At 44.6% G+C, this 14246-nt stretch overlaps 1 protein-coding gene across 3 annotated transcripts; it reads left to right on the forward strand.

Annotated features, from left to right (window-relative positions):
- The first annotated feature begins 929 nt into the window (after nt 1–929).
- Nucleotides 930–13666, forward strand: LOC121854760 (zinc finger protein GLIS2-like). Of its 3 annotated transcripts, none has more exons than XM_042349511.1 (5): nt 930–1133; nt 3321–4148; nt 8236–8373; nt 9083–9201; nt 10590–13666. In XM_042349511.1, exons 2-5 carry the CDS (start codon nt 4090–4092, stop codon nt 11261–11263), a joined length of 990 nt encoding a protein of 329 aa, XP_042205445.1. In that variant the 5' UTR covers nt 930–1133; nt 3321–4089; the 3' UTR covers nt 11264–13666. The 3 variants fall into 3 exon arrangements, with proteins under 3 accessions (XP_042205445.1, XP_042205443.1, XP_042205444.1); XM_042349509.1 differs by lacking the exon at nt 930–1133 and adding an exon at nt 2961–3129; XM_042349510.1 differs by lacking the exon at nt 930–1133 and adding an exon at nt 2975–3046.
- Nucleotides 13667–14246: the final 580 nt, after the last annotated feature.

The raw sequence follows: 14246 nt of genomic DNA on the forward strand, positions 1-14246 counted from the left end.
ACTGCATTCTTCTTTTTTTTCACATTCTTCTCCATAATCCTTCTTCTTTCTTGCCCTTGAGGGAAACCATATAGAGTAAATTTCCCTCTCAAGTTAGTTTAGTAGTTAATGATATAATATAAAGCCATAAAATAGACTTAGAAGAGTTAAGGAACAATTGTGTGTGGTTGATACTCCCCGGCCCGGCCCTGACATGAGCCGCGTTCAGTTGACACTAGCGGGCCAGGGTGTTCTCAACCCCCTCGAAGGAAGGTTAGGTTACACACCTCTAACCAGCCACCCAACCTTATTGTGTTTTTGCTGCCTCGCCTCCAGCAACAGTATGTCATATAGCCTATATTTTTCGCCTGCTTGCCGTGTTTTACTATACCTAGAATGAACTTTGGTGCGAGAGGTGGAAAGCTCACGTGTGTGTGAGTATGTGTGTGTGTGTGTGTGTGAGAGAGGATCCCACTGAAGGTCCTTTATAGTGCGACAGTCATTATTGTTCACGGGGCTTATCTACCCAGGAGGAGGAGGAGGAGGGGAGGAGAAGTAGGAGGATGGAGGCGGAGGAGGAGGAGGAGGAGGAAGAAGACAAGTGGGTAGAAAAGTTATTTTTCAAGATTCCAGACCTGGTCATTAATCTAGGCACGTGTGTGTGTGTGTGTGTGTGTTCGTGTGTGTGTGTGTGTGTGTGTGTGTTCGTGTGTGTGTGTGTGTGTGTGTGTGTGTGTGTGTGTGTGTGTGTGTGTGTGTGTGTGTGTGTGTGTGTGATTAAGTATTGTATATCTTCTCATTACACCAAACCTAACCTAACCTAACCTTACCTAATCTAATCTAACCTAATCGGTGTCTTAATGAAACCGAGCAAATGTCACCAATTCATTGTTATTAAGTTTTAACAACATAAAGAGCGTAACACACACACACAGACACACTACATTAACCAGGTCTTACCCACAGGAGAAGCGACTCGGCTCCTGGTCCTACGGTGAAGGAATTCGGAGAAGGTGGAGGAGGCAGGTGTGTACAGGTGTGAGCAGGTGCCTCCGGATACACCCGACAGAGGTCAAACTACCGTCCACTGCCCGTCCATTTCTACCTGGCTGCCTGTGAGGGGCTGAGTGGACCAAGAGCAACAACTTGTCCAGGTGATTACTTCTCGGGTGTGGATGGGGATGGGTGTGGATGGATGGGGGATAGTTCTGTGGATGGGATGGGTATGGATGGTGAGGAACTAATGGATAGGTCCTTATCGTTTATTTTAGGGATGGTAAACTATCGGGTGTCTTATGGACGGACGCTGTGCATCAGGTGTCTACGGTAAACAAGTGTTATAAGTTATTGAGGAAAAAGGACCTTGTTGTTGGCGTTGTTGTTGTTGTGCTTGTAGTTTTTATTGCATTGTTGGAGGGATTGGTGGAGGGCCTGGTGGAGGGCCTGGTGGAGGGCCTGGTGGAGGGCCTGTGGAGGGAGTGGAGGGCCTGGGAGGCGCCTGGTGGAGGAGCCTGGTGGAGCCTGGTGGAGGGAGGAGGCCTGGTGAAGGGAGTAGGAGGCCTGGTGGAGGGCCTGGTGGGGGGGCTGAATGAAGGACCTAGTGGAGGGAGCCAGTGGGAGGGCTAGTGGGCGTCTGGTGGAGGGTGGAGGGCCTGGGGCGCCTGGTGGAGCTAGTGGAGAGGGGCCTGGGTGGAGGGGGAGGTGGAGGGCCTGGTGAAGGGAGTGGAGGGCCTGGTGGAGGGAGTGGAGGGAGTGGAGGGCCTGGTGGAGGGAGCAGTACAGAAAGTGGGCCGTAAAAACTTTGTGTTCCCATCGGTGTATAATTTCCCTGGGTGGGTCGAGGCGGCCCCCCGGGCGGGCGGGGGCCTCCAGGGGCGTGAGAAGCGCTACCCGGGGGGGCGTCGATCCCAGGGGCACCGCCGCCCAGCCTACCAGGGTTACACCACCCACCCATCCTCCTCACGATACATTTCTCTTCCTAAGGTATCACCAACACCCGGTGTCATAGAGAACAAGATCTGGTGGTCACAAGGTTGGTGTCAGAAGGTTAGTGTCACAAGGTTAGTGTCTGAGTTGGTGTCAGTGTGGGTGTCATAGGGTTGGTCTGAGTTGGTATCACAGGGTTGGTGTCACAAGATTAGTGTCACAAGGTTGGTATCAGAGTTGGTGTCACAAGGTTGGTGTCACTGTGGGTGTCACAAGGTTGGTGTCAGAGTTAGTGTCACAGGATGGGTTTCATAAGATTGGTGTCACAAGGATGGTGTTTGAGTTGGTATCACAAGATTGGTGCCGTTGTTAGTGTCATACAGGTGGTGTAAGGAGATTGACTGTGCTCAATTGGCCAATACCAGACTGGGGTGGCCACTGCCAGGCTAGGCTTGGGTGGCCAATACCAGGCTGGGATGGCCACGACTAGGCCACAACTAAGTCGAGGACACCGCTGCCAGTCTAAGGTGATCACTACCAGGATCAAGTGGCCACTGGGAGACTGTGGCCACGCTGAAACAGCAGTGGCCAAGATGGGAGGGGCCGTGGCCAGGCTTGATGAGCCGAGGGCCAGACTGAGGTAGCGTGGCCAGGCCGGGCTGCCGTGGGGGTCTTCTCAGTAGTCACAAAAAACATCATGGCTAGAAGGCAAATTTTGTTCCGAGGCAAGAGCCGGTCCTCCCCCCACTGCCGCCACACACCTTCCGATATACCTGGCCGCCCGCCTCGGCTGGCCTGTTACCGTCCCGCCCACACCTGTCGCCTCCGCTGCTGATTGGTTGACAATTGCAGGTAGGCGGGGCTTGAAGAGTACGGGGAAGCGGGTAGGCCAATGAGGGGGACGGGTGGGAGGGGTGAAGGGGTGTGGAGGTGCGGGGATGTGGTCGGGGTGGTGGAGGGCGGTGCAGGTGTGGCGGTGTGGTGTCCCCCAGAGTGCAGGGCCCTGGGTGGTGGGCGCGCGGCGGGGGGCGGGGACCTGACCACGCCGCACGCTGGCCGCCAGTCCCGCCGCAGCGGCCCCACACGCCGCACCTCCACCTCACTCTCCGCACCGTCGACCTCCCGCTCGTCTCCACCACAGGTCCGCACCCTCGTGGTCATTACACACTCCCGGAACCGTAACCAAACCTTCGCTGCTTCATACTTTTCAGATCTCCTGCCCGAGTATGTTGTGTGAGGCTCCTGGGTCACTCACGCGGGAAAAACCTATCTTAATTATATCACCTTTCATGACTAGTAAGAGATATATTTGATGACCCGATCTCATAATTCTACTTTCAAATGTGTGTTTGTAAAGGTGCCATGCCTTGTGCTGTCCTCTGTGTCGTTCTAAATTCACGTCTTTGAATTTGCAGGTTCGGTCTGGTGCCTATAATCACATCCATCAAAAGTGTTTAGAAGAAGATATTTGCCAGACAAGATAGTGATAAAAATAAACACTTAATGTTGACGCTCCACCTCGGATCTTTCCAACAAGTGCTGTGACAATCGCTTACTCAGAAGACAACGTCACCTGGACGCTGGTTAGAATCCCCTCAGTGAATCGTCCTTCGCGGAACTCGGAAGGAATTTGACACCAGGTGGAGACCAGCCGGGTCCCACACACGTCGACAGGTAATACCTCAGACTGACCACAACACCACTACCGGGAACATGTGCCCAGGTAGATGACTTTCCTCTTAAAAAAAAAAAAAAATATTTTATCATAAACAGACAATGACAACAAAGTAAAACATTCACTACGAACAAAACTCCGCTAAAACAACAAAAGAAAAATTCGGTGGAAAGGAGAATTAGGACATAAACTATCGGGAAGTACCAGACCAGATCACCTGACCACCACTACCACCACCACCAGGAGGAACCAAGAGGACAGATTCCAGTGTGGGGGACATTGTGACCACCAGCACGAAAAATCCTATCCCTCCTCCAGGAGCCTCACGTTGAGGAAGAACCTTTACCAGCCACCATCACCACCTGCACGAAGCCAACATTATCCCCAGCAGGAAGGATCACCTGTGCACGCAGGAGGCAAACATTAGAAGGAGACCACGTCACCACCAGCAGGGGCAAGACGTCACCTCTCGTGAAGGAGGGGACGACGGAGCCACGCTACACCACGACATGACGCCAGACTGTCCAATGTCACCCGGGGAACAAGACGCACCCGACCTGATATGCAAGTAAGTTACCTGTACTGTTACCTGGGACCTGTGAACTGACCCTAGGGCTCTGTACTTTGCCCTAGAGGCCTGTAATTTGCCCCAGGGACCTATAATTTACCCTAGGGACCTGGGATGTTGCCACGGGGGTGTGTCAGACAGCTAAAGGTATTTTCCGTGGGCTGGACACCTGTAACCCAGGGAGTTGCTGGGATCACTGGAGGCACCTGTGTCTTATAATGGGCGGTAAGATACCTGGGTGACCCGAGGGAGCTGTCATTTTTACCTGAGGCAGCCCGAGGGACCTTCACCACCCGGTCGGAACTCTTGATCAGCTGACTGGATGCCCCGCGGGGTGCCCCACGGGAGGCATTCATCAGCTGTTGGGAAACCCGCGCCAGGAATACCAAAGTAATAATAACAGTTAATCTAAGTATCAAGGTGAGGCAGCCGGTGTCTCTGATGTAAACAAACTGCCTAAAGCAATTTTATCCAATGGCGTGTCTCTGGGGCTAAATTGACCAATCAGATGATGGATTAGTGTAAGCAAAAACAAGGATGGCCAAAGATCACGTTTATAAAGAAGACTGGAGGGATTTTATTTACCTGTTAATGACTGTGATTACCTTAGGAATTTATTCATTAATGATGGATTAACATAATACCTGTAGTGATGAGAGCAATTTAAGTTAATGTCATGAACAGGAAGTTGAAACGAGTTGGTGACAGTTATGATGACATTGAGAATATTATTACGGTAGTCGTATAAGAATAGTAGTAGAAATGGTAGTAGTAGTCGTAGTAGTAGTAGTACAGTAGCAGTAATTGAAATAGTAGCACTGATAGTAATAGGATATAGTAGTAACAGAAGTAGTCATTGTAGCAGAGGTGATAGTGATGATGATAGTAGTAGTAGTAGTAGTAGTAGTAGTAGTACTAGCAGTAGTCTTGGTAGTAGAGGTTTTCGTAGTAGTAGTTGTAGTGATGGTAGTAGTGGTTATAGTGATGGTAGTAGTGGTTATAGTGATGGTAGTAGTGGTTGTAGTGATGGTGGTAGTTGCCGGAGTGATGGTGGTAGTTGCCAGAGTGATTGTAGTAGTAGTTGTAGTGATTATAGTATTAACGTTAGGAGTTGATATCAGAATCTGTCCATAAGAACAAAAATAATAATAATAATATGAATAATAATAATAACCATCTACATATAAGAGTAGTAGTAGTAGTAGTAGTAGTAGTAGTAGTAGTAGTAGTAGTAGTAGTAAAACAGTCATATCAGAGAAGAAAAACCCGAATCATTACCAGATATATGAATAGATACTAAAATCGCCAGACAGACAAGAAGACTGACAGATAGATTATAGCTCAATATATCCACCACTAATAATACTCGTTGTTAAATAGCTCAGCGTCTATCATTAATATAAATTGAAGATTAACTTTATTTGTTTATCATCACCACAGTGTCTATAATAGTGAAGTTATCTCAGGTAAATAATTAAATTATATAAATTACAGGTATTAAAATGTTTATTATACTCTTCACTATATCTCTCTACTCACTTAATATAATGTAAAATAATATAACAGAAAACAAACATTATTTTAGGTTAGTTAATATAATATAATTTAACCTATTGCTAAGTATGTTTATTATATTATTAAACTAACCTAATTTACCACTAACATCAGCCTAACCTAACTTGTCATTAACATAATATGATTTAAACTAACACTAGCGTAACTTTAATCTGGTCTTTCCTAAACTACTACTAATCAAATCTACCCCCCACCTACCTGTCTCTTCCCTAATCTATTCTTAAAAACTCTCTCTCTCTCTCTCTCTCTCTCTCTCTCTCTCTCTCTCTCTCTCTCTCTCTCTCTCTCTCTCTCTCTCTCTCTCTCTCTCTCAATCACTTCCTTAAGGTTTCATAAATCACTGACAGGTAATATTGAGTGAGCACAGGTGAAGCAGTTACCTGGTGTACGACTAATTGGTGGGGAAGAGGAAGTTAGTTTATTATTATTATTGTTTTTGCTGCTGTTTTTTGCTATTATTGTCAGTGATAAAGAAATAGGAATAGTAGTAATTAACTTCTCTGTATCGTATAAATTCATAAAGTACATGGATGAATGTATGCATGTGTGTATAGAATCGTTGACATCATCCCAAAAGCCTTTAACAATCCACTAAAGATATTTCACTCTCTCATCTCAATAAACTGCTCATTATATTAACACTACGTAACCTTGATTTAAGACAGAAACACCATTCTACTGAGAGTAAGATTGCATTGCTTTTCATATGCAAAGTCCGGGCCAGTTGGTATGCAAATCACACTGTAAGGAACGTGAGGTACATTGCGGGTCTGTTGGCTATTGGGAATGACTGGTAGTAGTGGTAATAGTAGTGGTAATAGTAGTGGTAATAGTAGTAGTGGTAGTAGTAGTGGTAGTAGTATTTCCCCGCTACTTTTTTCCCCTAAAGACTTTGTGAATGATTACATTTTCTGTACCAAATTCCACAGTATTTTTTTTGTGATGTCAATCTTGTCTTTTAGTAATATTTACATTCTTAGTTAAATGAGAAGACGGTAGAAGCTGTGTGTTAGTGGTGGCGTCACGCATAGCTTTGTGTTATAGAGTTGGTGAATCACGTTTACACACACACACACACACACACACACAGACACACACACACACACAGACACACACACACACACACACGGAAGTTGAAAGGAGACAGAGAAAGGGATTATCTTCAGTGTTATTCTTTCATATTTCTTTCGTTCTTTCTTTCTTCTTGTTCTCCATCGTCTCTCTGCATCATAATGAGGGATTTTACGAAGGGGAGGAAAGCATGAGTAATACACGCACACACACACACACACACACACACACACACACACACACACACTACTGTAGTAAAGATCTGGCTTCCGAGACGTTAAATAATTGTTTACGAAGATAAATGATAATAATAATTATAATAACAGCAACAACAACAATAATAACAATAATAACAACAAAAACAATAATAATAACACAACAACAACAACAAAACAATAATAATAACAGTAATGAGATATAAGATTTTATTTTTGGTAATTAGGTCAATCTCTCTCTCTCTCTCTCTCTCTCTCTCTCTCTCTCTCTCTCTCTCTCTCTCTCTCTCTCTCATCCAGTTTTAAAGATTGTCTAACTATGGAATTGCTCAGATATTTTTGTGTGTGTGTTTTGGGGATATACATATGATGTGAGTGTGTGTACATATATTTAAACACACACACACACACACACACGCACACACAGCATCATACTCCCTCACCCCGTATGATATATCACGACATACTCTACTACCGTCTGTGTGTGTGTGTGTGTGTGTGTGTGTGCGCGTAAGTACGTGTGAGTATTTGTACCACTGAAATTGGACGCTGGCCCCCCCGCACACTGCCGAGACGCATCCACACAAACGCACACATATACGCACGCAGCTGGGGGCCGCCCGGGGTGTTGGGTGTACACACGATCAGGAGGTCACTGGGGAGTAGGGAGGGAGGGAGGGAGGAGAGATGGGTGGGAAGAATCAAATGAGAGAGAAAGGCGTGGGAAAAAGGGGAGACAGGGGGGGTGATACTCAGATAGAGACAGATAGATACATTGATACATAGAAAGACACATAGACTGATAGACAGACACACACAGACAGACAGATACAGAGATAGACAGACAGACATACACACCCTCTACTTCCTCGTCCTCTGCTCACTGTCGTTCACACATAAATGATAAAATAATCCCGAATCATAAATTAAAAAAAAATATTATAAAATTATCTATATTATTCTATGTTATTTACAACCTAACCTAACCCACCCCGGTATTAACCAGTACCCCAGTAACCCGGCATTAACCAGTACCCCAGTAACCCGGCGTGTAGTACCCCATTAACCTTGCATTAACCAGTACCCCAGTAACCCGGCATTAACCAGTACCCCAGTAACCCGGCATTAACCAGTACCCCAATAACCCGGCATTAACCAGTACCCCAGTAACCCGGCATTAACCAGTACCCCAGTAACCCGGCATTAACCAGTACTCTTGTCCCCAGGTGGGTCGGGTGTGGACTGGGGTTTGAGAGCCTTGATGAATTAGTATCACACCTGACGGCCGCTCACGTCACCTCCCAGCACGGCGCCTTCTTCTGCTTCTGGCATGGCTGCTCCAGGACCAAGGGCTTCAACGCTAGGTACGTGTTAAAGACTTCAACGTTAGGGCTTCATGGGTCAAGGGCTTCAATGCTAGGTACGTGTCAAGGGCTTCAACGCTAGGTACGTGTTAAAGACTTCAACGTTAGGGCTCCATGGGTCAAGGGCTTCAACGCTAGGTACGTGTTAAAGACTTCAACGTTAGGGCTTCATGGGTCAAGGGCTTCAATGCTAGGTAGGTCTCAAGGGTTTCATGAGTTAAGGGCTTCAACGCTAGATTAAATAAATAAACTTCAACGCCACGTAGGTCATTACTGTCCACTTACCCGCGGGCCTCAACGCCAACCACTGAGTTAGGGCCTCACACATAAACACACTCAATATATAAGTGTATCCTGAGTGTAAAGAAAATAGTATATATATATAAAACTGACTTATGTACTACCTATATCATTCCTTAATAACTATAGAAAAGTGTTTTATATATCAGGATTATAATGTATAGGTATTATTGGATCACGTTAAGATTAGTCACCCTAGATTATTATCACCTGATGATTAAAACACGTTAATACTTACCTGTATAGTGTGTGTGTGTGTGTGTGTGTGTGTGTGTGTGTGTGTGTGTTTTACAAGTGCATCTCATCATTAAATCTATCAAAAACCCGTGTGTAAGTGTGTGTCTCTGTCTGTCTGTCTGTCTGTCTGTCTGTCACCCCTTCACTAACATGCTCACTTCCTCCCTGACAGATACAAGATGCTCATTCACATCCGGACACACACTAACGAGCGGCCGTATGTGTGCAGTCAGTGTGACAAGCGGTTTAGTCGTCAGGAGAATCTTCGCATCCACGCCCGCACACACACAGGTGAGTCGGCCCTCTGGTTCAGGTTGATTGGTGCTGTCATAGGTAGATTGGCCTTCTCACAGGTAGATTGGTACTATCACAGGTTGATTGGTACTATTACAGGTTGATTGGTACCATTACAGGTAGATTGGTACTATTACAGGTAGATTGGTACTATTACAGGTAGATTGGTACTGTTACAGGTAGATTGGTGCTATTACAGGTAGATTGGTACTGTTACAGGTAGATTGGTACTGTTACAGGTAGATTGGTACTGTTACAGGTAGATTGGTACTATTACAGGTAGATTGGTACTGTTACAGGTAGATTGGTACTGTTACAGGTAGATTGGTACTGTTACAGGTAGATTGGTACTATTACAGGTAGATTGGTACTGTTACAGGTAGATTGGTACTGTTACAGGTAGATTGGTACTATTACAGGTAGATTGGTACTGTTACAGGTAGATTGGTACTATTACAGGTAGATTGGTACTATTACAGGTAGATTGGTACTATTACAGGTAGATTGGTACTATTACAGGTAGATTGGTACTATTACAGGTAGATTGGTACTGTTACAGGTAGATTGGTACTATTACAGGTAGATTGGTACTATTACAGGTAGATTGGTACTATTACAGGTAGATTGGTACTATTACAGGTAGATTGGTACTGTTACAGGTAGATTGGTACTGTTACAGGTAGATTGTCACTGTTACAGGTAGATTGTCACAGTATTGCTGAAAATAATAGTTATAGCTATTTTAAATGTTATAAAATTAATCATTGTTGTATTTTTGTAATTAGTTAAATATTAATTAAAACGATAATTGCATAGAGGTCTGATTAACACAAGTAAACAACAATAAATATAGATAATACAGAGAAAATGGATGATGAAAAGATAAAAAGAAAATATGAAAGAAACCAGTATAGTGTGTAAAAAGTATTTAATTAGTTCCAGGAAGACAGTTGTGGGCTCCTGTGTCTGGGAGAGAGATGGATGTGTTATGAATATATTCAGCACTGTGGAAATGCCTGTTGCTCCTTCCCGTAAACACACCCCTCCCCGTCTTGTGACCATCGGGTGGCTCTGGTCCTGAGGGTAATGTAGCCAGAACACAAGTGAAATATTAAAACAAAACTCTATTATATAATATTAAATGGGTGAGCAGAAATAGTGGGTTTGGGTGAGGTGTTGAGTCAATGTTATGGTTGAGTTGTAAGTTATTTAAGGATGATGATAACTGAAGGGGTTAACACGTAGTCATCTTGTATGTAAATTTGTTTCTCCTACTAAGAAAAAATGGTAGTTTTTTGTGTACGTCATTAACTCCTCCTTCATAGAATTAACATATTTGTTGTATATGTAGTGTACTAATTAAGGTCTTCCTCGGCCCCTGACAGGTGAGAAGCCTTATGTGTGCACAGTGCCGGGGTGCGGTAAGGCTTACTCCAACTCCTCAGACAGGTTCAAACACACGAGGACACATTTCGTGGACAAACCATATGAGTGTCGCCACCCAGGGTGTGGTAAGAGGTACACGGACCCCTCCTCCCTCAGGAAGCATGTCAAGATCTACGGCCACTACCGCCGCCCGGAGGACCAGAACCCCTCCTTCTCTCTGCCTCCTACCACAGCCTCAGACCTCCTCGACCCCTCCATGGCTGCGTCGGCCAGACTCGACCTCTCACCCTCACCCTCCTCTTCTGGGTCATCTCTCGTGCCTTCGCCGGTGCCTTCTACGCCATCACCCTCTCTCCTACCTCCCACACTGTTCCCAGGAGCCCCCACAGGGCCCAGCATGAGTATGGGTGCAGCGGGTATATCCTCGTGGGGGTCCGTGTCAGCGGCGGCGTGGACGGTGGCGCTGCAGCAGTGTCAGGCTGCTGGGCTGCTGTTTCAGGGCGGGGCTGGGCTGGCAGGGCTGGGGGGCCTCCACCCTCACCCACACATGGTGGAGGAGGAAGAGGAGGAGGAAGAAGTGGAGGAGATGGACACCGCCACTGCACTGGACCTCTCTATGTGTCCCTCACCGCTCGACCTCTCTCTCCCCTCCTCCCGCTCAAAGCACCAGTAACCTCGACAGAACGACCACAACAGTGATAATACTGATGATGACCCCGGCAGTGACCCCTAACAGACGTGAACAGTGATGGAAACGGTGATCTGAGGTGACTGACAGCGGCTGGCAGACTCACACACAGTGCCACTCTATCCAGTGCCTTATGTTGGTGCCGTAACCTAGCGCCGCTGAAGACAGAAGGCGGGCTAATGAGCGTCTGGTAGCAGCTCCGTCATTAGTGGCAGGTGTTGATGGTTGTCCCGCCAGCCTCTCCTTCACCGTCAACAACAACTCACGTCTCTATTGTGCTGAGAAACTCGTGTGTACAAGAGAATGTGGTGATCTTTGATGATATATCTACCGTGAAGTTGACTTAATTTTATACTGAAACTTATAAGTTATATCTGCAGTGCCATTTATAACCTTACTATAGAGAACAAAAGAAGCGCGGAAAATGACTCTATTGTTTCCTTTTGGTGTTGTGAAGCAAGACGAACCTCACACCAGGAAGTATGAACCTCCTGGTATGAACCGTCTGTTTATGAACCTCCTGGTATGAACCTTCTGTTTATGAACCTCCTGGTCGGTAAAGACAAACTCTGAAATAATTCTGAACTCTGAAATTTTTTTTTTTTACAAACGTCTGTCAACAAAGACCATCCAGTGATATTAATTTGTATTTTCGTCTCATCAATACTTACGTAACCTTGGCCACCGTCCTTCAAGTGCTAAGAGTCGTGTCCTAAGTCTTCCTGCCTGAGACAAAGTCGGCATTTATCTGAGGTGCTTTAGTATGGTGCCAAAAGGTTCCTCTCTGAGCGACACCTGATCTGTCTCGTGGAGGTACTGTGCCTTACTGCCTACCTTACTGCCAGAAGGAGCCAAGCCGCTGAGTGTGACCGTGTAAATAGGGAATTCCACTATTTTTGGGGGAAGCTCTTATGTGATATTAACTGTCTTTCTCGTAGTGCACATATATACAATATATATATATATACAGTATTACCCAACTGAAACCGTCCACCGATTGTCCAGTATATATGATGTTTTTCTGATGTAAATACTGAAAGCTGTCGACCACGTTGAGGTGACCGACATCTACGAGGAGAGTCGGTACACCACCCCCCCCCCCCTGTGACCCAATTAATGCCATCAGTGGAATGTGTGTAGGTGATGCAAGGGGCCTCTCCTCGCAACAAGACTGGAGGCCACAGGTTAGAATCTCTGTTTATATTTCCACCTGTCGGGGGGGTTACAGCCAGAATCTTCTGTGAGTGTTAACATCGACCCTTGACATGACGCAAGCCATCTGTCACGTAAAGATGGCATCCAGGTGGTTCCAGCGTCGTCTGGCCACGATGGACATGTCACCTGGACCACTGTTATAATGTGTGGCCATGTGCCCCTCACCGGTCTGTTATTGGCCTCCATATATTGTTTTTATAAAGAAGTGACATAAATATACATATATAGATACAATTATATATAAAGTGAAACCTACATACATGTTGTGACGTCACTCATAATAGAGAAGATTCTTAAACAACTTACAAGAGAGTTGTTAGCGAGGAATGGCCATTAAGTCTCCCAACAGCAGTTCAAGACAGTGCATTAGAAACTGGACATGTAGTGGCCACCTTAACTACCGAACTACCTGAGGGCCACACCCGCCCTCCACAAGTGCCTTGAGCTTAACAGTATTATTATTCACACACCTGGATATTCTTAATATTATCTATATATACTTTTCTCACCTGTATTCGGACACGGGCACATTTCCGTTACATTATTGTTAAGGGGTTTAAACACATTTTCTGATTGGTTCATATCATCAGTAACCTCACCTATATCTGAAAACTGACCAATCAAAACGACAAACGTCAAGGAAGCTGACCAATCAGATAAGCTTGGTGTAACGGGACTGTGACTTTGATCCAATGAGGATACTCGAAATCATCGTCGCATATTTATCTATATTTTCCACTAGATATGTTTATGTTTATGTACCGATAGTTCTCCACCCTGGAGCTTGGCTGGCGGAGAACGAAACTCTGGTAAAAATGGCTTAGAAGAGAGATAATGACACATTGTTTATGGGGATTATATATAACAAGACTCAAAAGTTCGTAAGATAAATTTCTTTTCAGTTGATTGACATAAGAAAGTTAAATATCTCACTTTACCTCAGACATGATCAGTTAGGCTTCAAAAATTACCTTAGAATTCAATCTTAATTACCCAACGTCTATATATTTTTACTCAAACAAAAAGTTTCAAAATAATGTCCTATAGAGTCTTAATGTTAATTGAATCATGTACTAAACCGAAAACACAACATAAATGACCCAAAGTTCTCTCAAATATCTCTTAAAATTCTCTCAATTGTCTCTAAAATTCTCTCAATTGTCTCTAAAATTCTCTCAATTGTCTCTAAAATTCTCTCAATTGTCTCTAAAATTCTCTCAAATATCTCTTAAAATTCTCTCAAGTGTCTCTCCGTCAGCTAAGTTGACGTCATTCTAGTCATTAGATTTTTTACTGCTTTATTAAATCAAAAAATAAAAACTAATGTATTTTTTATTTTCCTTTTTTTGAATTATTCCCATTTTCTGTTTAATTGAGTGAATGTGGTATGGTCGTTTATATATATAAGAATAGGTCGTTTTATTATTCGAAAAGGTCGTCCTACTGTAAATAAAGGCTACGAAACAACAGGTGTCTGACGTGCGATGAAGGACAAGTGGATAAACAAAGAGAAGAGAGTAGTGAGTGAGTAAGAGATAAGATAAACGCAGGAACCAAAAGAGAATAGGAGGCAAAGAGAGGAGATAGATAGAGAAATAGGAATAAAGCAAGAAGTAGGAAGAACAATGGATTACAAGATACGAAATAGGAACATTAACTTGCAGTCAGTGTGTGTGTGTTGGCTCTGGAGGCTGAGCGACAACTTACATATTAACAAATTTATTAGCGTATTTTAGTTGTTATTGTCATATGT

Source organism: Homarus americanus, unplaced genomic scaffold (genome assembly GCF_018991925.1).
Source record: "Homarus americanus isolate GMGI-L3 unplaced genomic scaffold, GMGI_Hamer_2.0 scaffold53233, whole genome shotgun sequence".
NCBI lineage: Eukaryota > Metazoa > Arthropoda > Malacostraca > Decapoda > Nephropidae > Homarus > Homarus americanus.

Excerpts from the sequence above, each read along its gene's own strand:
- LOC121854760 (XM_042349511.1), top strand. The coding sequence starts at position 4,090 with ATGACGCCAGACTGTCCAATGTCACCCGGGGAACAAGACGCACCCGAC. Across the intron at positions 4,149-8,235 it reads GCACCCGACCTGATATGCAA|GTGGGTCGGGTGTGGACTGG; the intron begins GTAAGTTACCTG and ends TCTTGTCCCCAG. Across the intron at positions 8,374-9,082 it reads ACCAAGGGCTTCAACGCTAG|ATACAAGATGCTCATTCACA; the intron begins GTACGTGTTAAA and ends CCTCCCTGACAG.